Source organism: Malaya genurostris, chromosome 2, assembly GCF_030247185.1.
Source record: "Malaya genurostris strain Urasoe2022 chromosome 2, Malgen_1.1, whole genome shotgun sequence".
Taxonomy (NCBI): Eukaryota; Metazoa; Arthropoda; class Insecta; order Diptera; family Culicidae; genus Malaya; species Malaya genurostris.
Window position 1 is genome coordinate 257598524 of NC_080571.1, and position 14742 is coordinate 257613265.

General features: G+C 37.1%; 2 protein-coding genes across 2 annotated transcripts in view; both read left to right on the forward strand.

Moving 5' to 3' along the window:
• The first annotated feature begins 741 nt into the window (after nucleotides 1–741).
• LOC131429627 (m-AAA protease-interacting protein 1, mitochondrial) lies at nucleotides 742–1924 on the forward strand. The gene is made up of 4 exons (XM_058593871.1): nucleotides 742–1208; nucleotides 1267–1431; nucleotides 1490–1620; nucleotides 1702–1924. The coding sequence occupies exons 1-4, from the start codon at nucleotides 822–824 to the stop codon at nucleotides 1835–1837; spliced, it is 819 nt and encodes a 272-aa protein (XP_058449854.1). The 5' UTR covers nucleotides 742–821; the 3' UTR covers nucleotides 1838–1924.
• A 7376-nt stretch (nucleotides 1925–9300) lies between these two features.
• The window catches only part of LOC131429629 (nocturnin), a 58857-nt gene continuing 53415 nt past the window's right edge, over nucleotides 9301–14742 (forward strand). Inside the window, exon 1 of the mRNA XM_058593875.1 lies at nucleotides 9301–9664. The gene's annotated coding sequence lies outside the window, so the exon portion shown is untranslated. The remainder of the gene's footprint in view (nucleotides 9665–14742) is intronic.

Sequence of the window (14742 nt, forward strand, 5' to 3'; positions counted from 1 at the left end):
TCGATACGTGCTGATATGGAAGAAGAAAACACTCATTTTTAAGCCATATTCAATAATTCAGGTAGAGTTTTAGATATAAATTAATTATCTGGCAGTGTGTACAGTAAACAGCCTCCTGCTATGACGTCATGAAACTGTGGCCAGCATAATTCTGCAAAAACCAAATCTATTAAGAAGAATGGTTAACAAAAAATTAGATATTACAAACTACTTGTTTATTCAGCACCCTTTACCGCACTTCCCCGCAAATTATCGATCAGAATATCATCACTACGAAAAGAAAATTAAGATTTTACTCGATTTGAAATGCTCGAACCTTTGTTTACCAAACTCTGAGCGCTCTGATTGCCCACCAAATGCCCCAGATGTTGGCTACGTTAGCACTTGCCGCGGCGCCTTATCCTTGCCAACAGGCTGACAGTAAAGCACTAGAAATATTTCATATCTTCCTCACAATATTGTGTTCAACATGAGGGAAAGTATATCTAGAGCAGTTTAAACCAACAACAATGAAATATTTCAAACGCAAAGATGCCACTTTTACCAGACAAGTATAGTTTTTGTTAATACTCTGTTTTTACCTTTCAGTCAATATTTTACTTAAATCCTTTTTCAAGTGTATGGTTATGTTTTATGCACAGGTTTCTGGGTCATCACCAAACTAACGAAACATATCTATTTTCGTGTAGTTATGCAAAAAGAAATTTTTAAATAGTGTTATGCTTTCGAACGATCTGGCCTCCCTATTTAAACGTCAACGTGAACTGGATTGTTTGTTATTGTTTCTTTATTTCCGTCTCGGTAGTTTCTTATCTAACGTAATGTTCCTCTATCAACGTACTCGAAACCTCAAACAAATTTCCCGATATTTGCATAACATTACTAAAAACCCATCGCCAGCAATATCTCAAACTACCTCCGTTACTGTAAATCTAGGTCGTACACCAGAACCTTTTTCACAACGATTACCTCCTATCGTCGGCTTTGGTGCGAGCCTGCGACGTAACTATTCAACTGAAAGCAAAGATGAAGCGCGTCCGAAGAAACCACGGAGCTTACCGATGCTAATGGATTTTCCAGAACTGGTATGGCCTTCCATGATCAAGTCCGTGAAAAACTGGATAATGGTTCAGTTTATTATTCGACCCTACTTTGATCGGGAGTTCAACTTACCGGATTTCATCCAGGGCGCCAAGCAGGCACTTCAGGTTAGACTTCTTATTTTTGGTTAAAATTTGAATGAATGGTGACAGTTTTATTTGTTAGGTTGTATCGGCTGCATTGTCCGGTGGAGAATTGAAAAATCTGGAAGGTCTGGTGGATCGTCAAACATTGCAAGATTTGAAAGATTCTGTCGGAAAAATGTCCGTTGCCCAACGGTACGATTTGATGGTTGACAAGAAGGACATATATTTCTCATTTCCTTATCAGGTACGTAAATGATTCCACTTTTTGCAGTAAGATCTTACCTAAATACTTGTTTCGGCAGGTGGGCGTAATGTTTGACGAAGAAGACGAGCAAAGCCAGAAGCGGTTTGTAGAAATTACGATGGTGTTCCATGTTCTCAAAGGATTAAAAGGAATGGTCGAAAGAGGTGAAGCAATCCCTTTGAATATCGGGTAAGCATGCAATTTCAACAATAACGCAACATTTTTTTTCAAATCATTTAAATTGTCTAATTATTTATTTTGCCAATTTAGTGTGATGCCGGAATTCCGAGACAAAATTAGTATTTGTAACTACCGGTTCATAAAAGAGTTCACGAAAGGGGTTGACTCAGACTGGACGGTGAATATAGTAAATCACTTCAAACCAATTGACCTCGTAGACGAATAACGGCATTGCCATCAATGGAACAGCATGATGCTGAGTACTAGTGCGACCTTGTATATTTTGCGAATAAAAGTCATAATAAGATTAAAATGCATATTCATTTTTTTTCTAAAGAATGTTTAGAATAGATTTCCAAAAAATTTCAGCTTAAAATTATGCTATTCTAAAGCACAATTTGCATTCAGTTAGGCAACTGTGTTTATCTCATCGATAAAATTGTCGTAATTTTATCGATAGGATTATTACAGTCAATGAATTTCATAAAAATCACTATCAGAATTTTTGATTTAGTTTTAAAAAATAATGTAAATAATGTGGCGGAAACGATTTTCTCTAACTTAAATTCAAATGAAAGGTCTTGAATTTCGGTTTAGGAATTACAAGGTAATATGTGTTTAAATCCCGATTTTATTTCACTTAGTGGTAAGATGTCTTTCGCACTAGCGCATATATTACTGTTGCATTCTTCAAACGAATAATTACTACGCTTGACTGAATTATAACAATGAAGTTTGTTCAAGCATAAACTTACAAAATATAAAAACTAAAATAATATAGAAATTAGCTTAAAATCAAATTATCTTTTCATTAAACAGTTTTTTAAACATAATTTCTTATCATTTTACGACTATATGATCTGTTATTTATTTCCATCCAGCTTCTGGGAAAAGTTTTGTTTGGTATTTATTTCTTCTTCCATGCCTTTCAAGATTATAAATTGAATGACAAAAACCAACTATCGCGAAGATCCATTCTTATAACAATGTTAATAACAGAGATCGGTATAATGAATAAATAGTAGAAAAATGTTTGTTTAATCACCTATAAATGTTCTATCACTCGTAAATGTGTAATCATCTTACTCCGATAGATTCAAAGTCAATAAATTAATTTTTTTTCGGCAGCCGGCTGCCCAGATCAACCAATATAACCAGTTGAACATTTTTCGCAATAAATAATATAGTGAAAATAATAAACCATCAAGACGCGCGTGAAGTCTTTTGACAGTTGATTGATGATTTAAAATGATTTGATATAATATATAGAATAATTAATACACGTACATTATCTGTTAAATAGAGCTTACGGATGATATTAAATATGTCACTATAATTAATCAACTATTTTGCGTAAATTGTATTAATTCGTTTATACAGTAGCCGACGATTTCATTAAGAATAAAATTAGGAAGATTTTATTAGTTACGCGATAGCGTTTCAAATTTTCCCTCGGTTTCCACGAAAGAGATTTGCGAATCAAAACATGCCGGGACTTCAGTATCGGCGACTACGATTACTGAAGTTATTTGCTAACAAATATCCTTCTCTCGTGATACGTGCAGTAGTATATACGGCCTCTAGCAATAACAAGTGGTGGACTAACATCCCTTCCTATTCCTTAGACGATATCTACATTCGGGCCTGGCCGGCGATGATCAAAGTACTCTGGTGCTACCAGGAGATGTACATTGAAGGATGATTTGTCAGTCTAAAATCTGATCAACTGAAAAATTCTCTGTACAATTTCAGTTGATTCCGATTAGTAAAGGAGTAGTAACCAGAAGTGGCTGCTCCAGCTCAAGCTGCCTGGCCCATCGTAACCGCCCTACCTTGACCGTTTGGATGAGGGTTGGTCCTCCCAGCAATTGGTTCATTCGCCTTCTCAATGTACAGTTTTAAATCCGCACTCCGCCAAAGATGGCTCGCAACACCTTATATTCAAAAACACCCAGGGCACGTTGATCCGGTCTAATCAGCGTTTTGTAGATAGTAAATATCGTACGACGGCGAATTTTGCTTAATCGAAGCGACCTACGTAGTCCAAAGTAAGCATAATTTTTTGACAAGATGCGTCTCTGAATTTCTCTGCTGGTGTCATTATCGGCAGTCACCAATGAACCCAAGTACACGAACTCGTCGACCATTTCGATTTCAGAACGCCAATCAGAACTCGTAATGGGTGACTGACATTATCTTCTCTCGAGTCCCTGCCTTTCATGTACTTTGTCTTTGACACATTGATGTCTAATCCGATCCGCTTAGCCTCAACTTTTAGTCCGATGTACGTATTTTCTATCTTCTCAAAGTTGCGTACCATAATGTCAATATCATCAACGAAACCAAGTAGCTGGACACACTTTCTGAAAATTGTGCCATTCGTGTCTATCCTCGCTCTTATTATCACAACCTCCAATGCAATTGCGAATCGAATTAAATTTAGAATCAAATATTTCGAATAGACAGCAATGCAACTTATAATGAAATTTGAATTGAACATATTTCACTGTACTCAGATATATTCGGCATGGTTCAAATAGAAGAAACACTACGTCAACAAAGAATGTTAAGGGAAGGATTCCTACCCAATAAATACTTTCGAAAGTTAATCACCGCCTTATTACAAACCTGCAGTTCTGTATTTGTACAGGAATAAAGTAAATAAATGATATCATTTTAATGCTTATTTCGTTACTTGGGAGCTTTTCGTTAAGAGAAAGTTAAAACGAAAACAATGTTACTTAAATATGATCATAATTAAATACATCAGTATCTAATGGGGTAAAAAAGAATGTAATATTGACATGCAATGCAACTAAATAATGGAAACCACGAAAATGTTACCGCAGAGACAGGACTCGAACCCGTAGCTAACTCATAACCGGGGAAATTGTTTTACCAATTGAATTACCCTGCATATGAAAACACACGAAGAAATATCCCAATTGATTAGAAGAACCAAGCATGCTTTGATACACTTGGTCACTTTACAGTCCTATATCTACGGAAACAAATTCAAGAGAACACACACTGATCGGGAACAAATACCCGAAACCGATGGGTATGGGTCGGGTTCAGAAAAAAAAATCTTTGTCGGGTGACGCTTTTTTCATTTTGAGCAGGTACTGGTTGGATTCGGGTTTCAGAAATTCGAGCTCGATATCGACCCGAAAAATGTACCTGTCGAGTTCGGATAAGGTTCGGGAACAATTTTTTTTTTGGATACGGATCATTTGTACTTCTATATCAACCTCCATGATCCAACTACTTTCAAAATGGCTAGGAAAACATGTCCACTAAATCAACGATAAAACAATGGCGATCGAGTTCAACGAACTACTCACGATTTTTAATCTCCAAGATATGACCATTTCGTATAGATTACACATTATTCGATGGTTATTTTACGTATAGTTGCGAGTCTCATCAGACTGAAAACACGCAATCGTACTCTTCTTTGATTGCCACCAACCGAAATTCACGAACCTTCCGAGACTATTCGTGTTTTTTTTTTGCTGCAGTTCTCATAAGGATGATTACATTGAAACAAGAATAAAACAATTTGCCATTCGAATAACGGTTCAAGCCAGCTAGAACCGGTTTGTTATCGGGTCAGACAGTCTGGAAGTGTGCGATAATAGCTCGTTCGGACTGGCGTAAACAAAGTCACACAATGTGCTATGTAGTGTTTGTAGTACCCGGTAATAATTTGCACAAGCCAGTTGCTTATCTGGTACCTATTATTTGTTTATAAATAACTTATCACTTCATCTAAGTAATCAGAGACATTTTTTTGGATTTGGTGATGCAGTACCTTACTACTAGCATTTTATTTACTATACTCCGCAATATTACAAGGAATAATTCTCTCGCCCGAGATTTTGAAAAAAATGGTTTAATAAGATGAGTGAAAATTACTACCGATATTGAATTGGATTTAACTGATATTACAATTTGAAGACCGCAATGCTTGCCGGGGAAGGAGATCGTTTCGCCGAAAGCCATTTCGCCAAAAGCTTTATGGCCGAGTAACATTTCACCGAAAGTCATAAATTTTTTCACCGAAAGGGTAATTTAGAATAAATCACATTAATAATTAAAGCTTGCTTCATATAGAATTGGAACAAAGACAATTGCCTGTATTTCAGTTATTTATTATTGAATTCAAGATCATTTTTTTATTCAAACGTAGCGTTTTCTTCATACTTCTAAGAAAAAATACGGATAAAATTATTCGTCACGGTTTCGAAGGAATTCTCGAATTTTTCCTGTAACACGGCTCATTAGGCGGCGCACACCTTCTTCGTCCATCGTTTTAGCTATCTTATTCCACCAGGTCGTCATCTGATTGATGTCTTTGACAACCTTTCCCTTTGCCTTGAGTCTCCTCTTCATGATTGCCCAGTATTTCTCAATAGGGCGGAACTGGGGGCAGTTGGATGGGTTAAGGTTTTTCGGAACAAACTGGACCCCTTTCTCTGCATACTATTCTTGAATGAATTTGCTGTAATGACAGCTTGCCAAAACATCTGGCCAAAACATTACGGCATGGTCGTGGGATCGAATGAACGGCAAAATTCGTTTTGGGAGACACTCTTTTTGGTATAGTTCTGATGTCATTGTCTTATTTGTAACGAAAACTTTCGTTTTTTTTGCCACAGCTGCAAATCCCCTGCCAAATCATAAATTTTCTTGCATATTTGTCGGCAAAAACAAATTTAAATTTGGCTGGAACATCCCCCCGAGCCGTTGCCAAGTAAAATTTTTGACCTGGGATTTGCCCGAAGTCAGCCTTGACATAGGTTTCATCGTCCATCAGAAGACACCCGTCGAACTTGGTCAGCACCTGGACATCCGAGCACGAATTTTGACCATACTATTCTGTTTTATGGTCCGATTTGGCTATTTGCTAGCTCAATACGACTTCATTCCTTCCCGGAGTCGAGCTCTCCTCACGGTACTATGGGCAGCACCGAATTTTCTGGCCAAATCACGTTTCGACAGATTAGGATTCCTCTTAATCGTCTTCAAAATCTTACCACGCAGTTTTCGGTCGACATTTCCACTCCGACGATTGGCTTGAGGCTTCCGAATCGTCGTCAATGTTTCCTTATACCGCTTGATAACGCGTTATACGGTATTTCTGGGCAATTTCAGCTGTTTAGCTAGCCTAGATGCAGACCACAATGGATTTTCCAAATAACTGTGTACAATTTTTTCCCTTCTCTCGGCTTCCATGTTGATTGTTTACAAAGTACAGTCGATTTGCGGAAAGTCAAAAATCATACGTGAAGCTGACAAAACTCCCGACACGTGGGCGCCAAGAACTTCCAAATCCGTCCAACAGGAGCGCCACAATATGAGCAAAAGTTTGTTCCAATTCTAAATGAAGCAAGCTTTGAGCCGTTTCCGAGAAAGTTGAGTGCACATATTTTCTCTAGCTTTCACATATTACCCTGTAACTTCGAGTTCGGAAGTTGGATCTACAGCAGGCTATGGGACCATAAGACCTTTCATTTGAATCTAATGGCGTTTTTCATTGAAAATCACTGGTGGCGTGGATTGCTCTGATTTTGCACTTTCGAGCAGAAATGGCAATGAAACACCGTCAGAATATTGCATTTCTGCTCGAAAGTGCAAAATCAGAGCAATCCACGCCACCAGTGTTTTTCAATGAAAAACGGCATAAGTTTATAAAAATCGTTTCAGCCATCTCTGAGTGCATACGTCCCGTCCAAACATACACACACAGACATTTGTTAGGTTTATCAAGCTGAGTCGAATGGTATATGGCACTCGGCCCTCGGTTAAAAAGTTAGTTTTCACAGTTATTGCATAGCCTTTCTATAGGAGAAAGCAAAAACGGTAGCTTTTGTAGGAAAATCATGTTCTTACATATATACGGCACAAACTGATACGTGTATGGGAATCTTATATCTAACGTTTTAATATTCGACACTATGTCACCAAGTAACGAATCTTTCTGCGTCATATTGCTGATTACATTTGATAAACGCCGAACTACAAGTTGTTTTAATTGATTTTTTTCCACTTTCTAAATGTTCAGATGAATTCTTTCTCTGTAAAACTGGAATTTCTTCATATCAAAATAATGGATTTCTTTATATCGACATAATTTTATTGTGTTCGATGCTTAATTGAACTTGACAAAAAGTTTTTTTATCATTCATTTATTAACTGAACAAATTATGACACAATCATTCGAGATCAATTACAATGGATAAAATGATGTGTTACATGCAAATATGTTGGATGCATTTAAGTCCCTTTGTGTATCAGAATGAATAAAAATGATATCATATCATGTCTACTGCTCAGTATTGTTTTTGAAGGTGTGATTAGAAGAAAGAGAATCGACACAACTGGTATAATCTCCCGAAAGTCTGTACAGCTTTTGAGGTTCGCTGACAGCGTTGATATTGTGACACGTAACTTTAAGATGATGATGGAAACAAACATCGGCCTAAAAGTCGGGTCGGTCTGGCTATAAGTGCATCAACAAATATTGATTGTTGATGACACTACCACCCTAAATTTACCATCTACTACACGCTCATTCAATTTATCGTTCTCTTTGGCCACGAAACCAGTTTTTGGATGTGCAGATGTGGTATAAACCGCGAATTAAAACAGTTACTTAGACAACTACTTACCCAAGCAACCAAAAGTTTCACAATTTTTGAAAACATCCACTTTTTTGCTGCTTGAAAGTTCACGCGGAACTTTTGAGAACTTGAAAGTTCAGAAGAAGTTTGACGTGAACATTCTCATTGCTTAAGGAAACACGTGGTTATTTTTTAAAGCTGGGAAGTACAAAGCAAGTTCAAGTGTGAATAATTACTTAAAACGGGCTGCTAAGAATACTGTTTATGAACTTCGTAAGCCATTTTAGCCATATCAGCCCCTTTTATGCGAACTTGTTGGTTAGTTAGGTATTGTATACATGGTAACACTTGGACGACTACAATGGAGTTGACATGTCTTTATCAAATATCGATTTAATCGATTATTCTCGGTAAATATTGACTGAGAGAAGTGAAAGATACGAAATGTAGAGATGGATAGGTATTCTAGATCCAAACAGTTAAAGAATTAGGACGGTAAAGCTAGATTAGGTAGGCTTCTATAAATATGATCAGAAAAAATAGATTCTACTTCTACCTTCTACTTTTTCAAAGTAAATTGCATGGTCGAGTAGAAAGTACATTTTTTCACTATACTGTGCCACTCACACCGGAATACTTGTATATTCACTTTCAGTTCAGTTGATAGTATAATGAAAATTGTTTTCCAAATAATGCAAAACACAGTGCACACTTATCTCCACTGGTTTTGGTAAAATTAACTTTATTTGGCTCAAAGTGAACTGTATTGGTGCAACACTGGAAAGGTGAATAGGTGATTCATTACGTTTCAGCTCACAGTCAGTGTGTAAACATGGCCAAGAAGCTTGTTGTATAAGGTTGGGGCATTTTCACACTTGAAACGCCAAACGTTACTCGTAAGCCCGAGGGGTAAAATTTTCCCTATGTAAGAACCACAATTACACTTTATCAAGACGAGTTACTACAAGCGAGCGTGAACTGATAACGCCAAGTACTTTCACATGGTACAGTTTTGAATCGATACCCGAGAATACTGAATTCAATTGTCCAGTAGAAGCGGCACAGCACGGTTGTAATTGCCTTTGGGCTTTAAAAGTAAACCAGTTCCTTGGTGTGGGATTCGCAAGGTATTCGCTGAGTTGTTGGTGTGATGTTCTTTCAGTTTTACTTGACGTGATAATCAAAAGTTTATCAGTTCTAATGAGTGATTCTGAAGATTAGTGCTTCTAATGAGTTCAAAGATTGAAGAGCAATGAGTACAGAGGTTCATCAGTGAAAGTTCTTACTACTTTGAAAGTAGAGAAAGTGTTCCTATGGATATACAGTAGATACGAGTTCATCGAAAGATTGCCGTTACTGTCCAAATTGGGTACAATCAAATACAGCTAGTTTTAGTGTTCCTAATATTTACTTATCTAGTCTACCAGGTGAGTACGTCTTTCTCAGAATAAACCAAAACTCTCATCACCTGCAATTCGCAACAACAGGAGTATTTTAAAATGGTCAAAAGCTACAAATTGTTACAATAAGTTAGTAGATAGAACAAATGCTTTAAAATATACTACCAGCGATTGTTTTTATAGATTTATCAATTTCATTGATTTCATGGTGATTGAATCTTCGGACAAGGCCTACTAAATTGTATGCGAATCTATTCATAAGTAATGCAAAAGCATAATGTTTTCACAATATAGTACTGTTTATTATATCGCCCTAATAGGTTTTATTTATACAGTTTATTTTGATCCGGATTTAACCTGATTGTGGTCGTTAGCACCCTAATATGTCATTCAGTTAGCGAGCCGTGGGGTAATGAAATCAAAGTCAATGATAGTACCGGCTTTTTCACCATCTGACTTACTGATTGTACGAAAGCAATCAGACATCATGTAGACTGATTACGACTTCAGAGTCGCCATTTTTGTGTTTACATCGACTTTGGCCAGACTACTTTGCGATTAGCTGCTACTGCTGGAATGGACTAGCCAGAATGGGTAGTAAGCGGTAAAACACTCTTCTAGACACCTTCAAGTTTTTGAGATATGACAGTAAAAACTGCACTAAAGTGGACTGAACCAAGACTGAAAATTAAAGAATGAACAATCACTCAACTAATCGAAGTACGCTATATGTATTACTTGTGGCATTTCAAAAAACGAGCAGGAGTTGTTCTGGAATTGACCTTCGTTGAAATCACGTTACTGTCCTTAACATTTGCGTCTTCACCCAAATTTAAAAAAAAAAGTAAATAGTTGTATGCAAGACACGACCGAGCACGATAAAATAAAAGTAAAAATAAAAATGGTGATGCACTGAACTGTGACAAATTACAAATTGATTCTACTTTAAGCACTTAGATTTGTTGCGAATCATAAAATTGACAATTAGATTCTTTCAGAATAATTGGTTCTATTCTATTTTGATGCATTCCACAATTTGAAAAATATCCCTTAAATGGAAGTCATTTATAATGATTTCATAGTTACTTAAAAAATCAGTTTTGGATACGAACAACCTCAAGATGGCGCTGAACCGAGTTCAGTGAGGGATCTTATTCAAATAATACATGTAAAATCGCAGTTCAGCTTATCTTGAGTTTAACTTTGATACTATAGGGTGATTTTTTAAGAGCTTGAGAACTTTTTTAAACAATAAAACGCATAAAATTTGCAAAATCTCATCGGTTCTTTATTTTAAACGTTAGATTGGTACATGACATTTACTTTTTGAAGATAATTTCATTTAAATGTTGACCGCGGCTGCGTCTTAGGTGGTCCATTCGGAAAGTTCAATTTTGGGCAACTTTTTCGAGCATTTCGGCCGGAATAGCCCGAATTTCTTCGGAAATGTTGTCTTCCAAAGCTGGAATAGTTACTGGCTTATTTCTGTAGACTTTAGACTTGACGTAGCCCCACAAAAAATAGTCTAAAGGCGTCAAATCGCATGATCTTGGTGGCCAACTTACCGGTCCATTTCTTGAGATGAATTGTTCTCCGAAGTTTTCCCTCAAAATGGCCATAGAATCGCGAGCTGTGTGGCATGTAGCGCCATCTTGTTGAAACCACATGTCAACCAAGTTCAGTTCTTCCATTTTTGGCAACAAAAAGTTTGTTAGCATCGAACGATAGCGATCGCCATTCACTGTAACGTTGCGTCCAACAGCATCTTTGAAAAAATACGGTCCAATGATTCCACCAGCGTACAAACCACACCAAACAGTGCATTTTTCGGGATGCATGGGCAGTTCTTGAACGGCTTCTGGTTGCTCTTCACTCCAAATGCGGCAATTTCGCTTATTTACGTAGCCATTCAACCAGAAATGAGCCTCATCGCTGAACAAAATTTGTCGATAAAAAAGCGGATTTTCCGAATGGACCACCTAAGACGCAGCCGCGGTCAACATTTAAATGAAATTATCTTCAAAAAGTAAATGTCATGTACCAATCTAACGTTTAAAATAAAGAACCGATGAGATTTTGCAAATTTAAGCGTTTTATTGTTTAAACAAGTTCTCAAGTTCTTAAAAAATCACCCAGTATATGCTATTGCATCTAATAATTCTACATAACACATGGATCAATAAGTCCCGAGACTAACAATGGAAACAACATTTTTTGTGCAAAACTTTTTCTTATTCATCAACATAATCACCTTTTAGGGTGATACAATGGTTCCAACGTTTTTCCAATTTTTCAATACCATGTTTATAAAAAAAAATTATCTTTCGCTTCAAAATAAGCTTCAGTTTCAGCATTTTTTTAAGATCAGCAAAGAGCCAGTAACCACTGGGGGCTAAATATGGCGAGTATTAGCGTGGGGAAGCAGATCAAAGCCCAATTCGTTCAATTTCGCCATTGTTTTCATCGACTTGTGGCAGGGTACATTGTCTTGATGAAAAAGAATTTTTTTTCTCTGCATGTGCGGTCGTTTTTTTGCGATTTCCTCCTTCAAACGCACCAGTAAGTCAATATAATAATCACTGTTGATCGATTTACCTTTTTCGAGGTTGTCAATGAAAATCACGCCATGCGTATCCCAAAAAACTGACGCCATGACTTTGCCAGCTGACTGCTGCGTTTTCGGACGCTTCGGACGGCTTTCGCCAGCTGTGCGCCACTCAGATGACTGCCGCTTCGACTCTGGAGTGTAGTGATGTATCCATGTTTCGTCCATGGTCACGTAACAACGCAAGAAATCTTTTTTGTTGCGAGTAAATAGCGATAAACTGCTTTCTGAATCATCGACTCGTTGCTGTTTTTGTTCCATCGAAAGCAATCGCGGCACCCACTTGGAAAAAACCTTTTTCATGCTCAATTTTTCATGAAGAATAGTAAATACACTTCCATATGATATCTGTGTCATCTCAGCAATCTCACGGAGCTTCACTTTACGATCTTTCATTATAATTTTTGTCACTTCACTATCATTTTCCGGTGTAACGGCTTCCACAGGTCTACCCGAGCGTTCCGCGTCATTTGTGTCGGTACGACCACGTGTAAACTCGGCGAACCACCGACAAATCGTTGCTTTTGATGGACAAGAGTCCGGATAACAATCCATTGTTTCGCTTGCACGGTGTTTTTACCCATTAAAAAAACAATGTTTTATCAAAACAAAAAAACTCGGTTTTTTCCATTTTTTAAATAAACTACAAAACGACTTTACTCCAACCTCGATAACTCAGCTGTTTCTGGTCGGATCGACTTAAAATTTTGACCCGTTTCAAGCAAAGGTTAGTACTCTAGAAAGACGTGGTTACTGGTTTACTACGAGCGCCATCTCTGCTTTAGTCTCGGGACTTATTGATCCATGTGTTATGTGAGTCTGTGCATCTTATTCGTACTGAGCTCCGAATCTTTTGAAGCGTTTTATTTCTGGTGGGACATCAACTTGTTCATACTGCATAACGCATAACTACTTTGCATTGCATTGTTTTTGTTACACTTAGTCTGGATTCCTTCTATGAGATTTTTGGAAGCAAGATTAGACCAAAATATTATGGATTATAGGACTAAATCAATTTCCAATGCTAGTTACCGGATAATCTAAAAAAAAGCTAACTTGTTTTCAATACCAGTGAATACGGTATCAACACACCGCACACATACAAAAGCGACTACCCAGCAGGGAATGAATGTAACTTTCAGCTTTGTCATCCACTCACCCTTCCTCACTGCAGCCAAGAGTAAACTAAAACAGAAATGTATTTGAGCATATACACTGAGGTCTTTTTTTATGCGGTCTTTTTTATGCGGTTTTTTTTTACGCGACTTTTTTTATGCGAATTTTCAGAGTTATGTAGTTTTTTTTATGCGAAGTTTCAGAGTTATGCGGTTTTTTTTATGCGAATTTTCAGAGTTATGCGGTTTTTTTATGCGGTACGTAAATTCGCATAAAAAAAGACTTCAGTGTATTTATAGATTCCCTTTTGTGTTATAGTTCATACTGCGCAAATCATACGAGAGGATGACATCATTGGCAAGCAATGATGCATTTGAAATACTCAAATGACGTTACCTCATAAGTTTAGGTTAAATGTTTCTAAATCGATTGGTAGTTAAATTATATAAATCCATCAACAAACGACTGAGTTTTAAGCGTTCAAAATTATGACAGGAAAGGGTTACGCGATTAGTTTTGCATTTCTTAAATTGATACCCAGCCTCGTATAGTAAAGAGTAAGGCATTTTCAATGCCAGAAAATTATATCTAGTCGAGTCATCAAAAATATTGAAAATATTTTCATCAAAGTTATCGAAATTTTGGGGATTGCACCCCTTTTTCAAAACGTCACAATTGCTTACTTAGTTTCGAGCTATAAACATACGCTATAAACATACTTATCGAATCTCAAGTCAAATGAGCGTTATGTGATGATTATCTTGTTCAGTCAAAAGAAAACACCATCGAAAAGTCATCGAATTATTTTTGAGAGTTGTGGTGATCGGGTTCAAGCTGTCAAAAGTGGCGTTGTCAACAATCGATTTCACGCGGAAAACTACCGAAAATGTTTGCACACACAACAAATGATGGCGTAACAGTTTTTTATTCAATAATGATATATGTTAACGCACATTGCGTTAGCTCTGAAATGCCGGGAGTATTATTTTTAAATCACAAAATCAAAAAAAAGTAGTGTACTGCGAGCTTCTTAAGCCCGGCGAAACAGTTAATACCGTTACAGTTAATACGGCTACCGTCAACAAATGATCAATTTGAACAACGCAATGCATAGGGCACTGGTCCTAAAAGCCAGTTGTCGTATGTTTGAGCCCCGACCTGGAAGGATTCTTAGTGTCAGTAGGATCATAGCACCAGCCATGCAATGATTCTGTACACTATGAATCGGCATTGACACAAAGACTTGTCAATATCATTTTGCAGTGTGACAAAGCTTCTTCATATTCTGCATAAGTGGTCCAAACACAATTTCCTCGCTTGGTTGGGAATTCCTTTTACACCTGCCATATTCACTAAACCAGGTGCCAGTGAAAAGAGAATATTT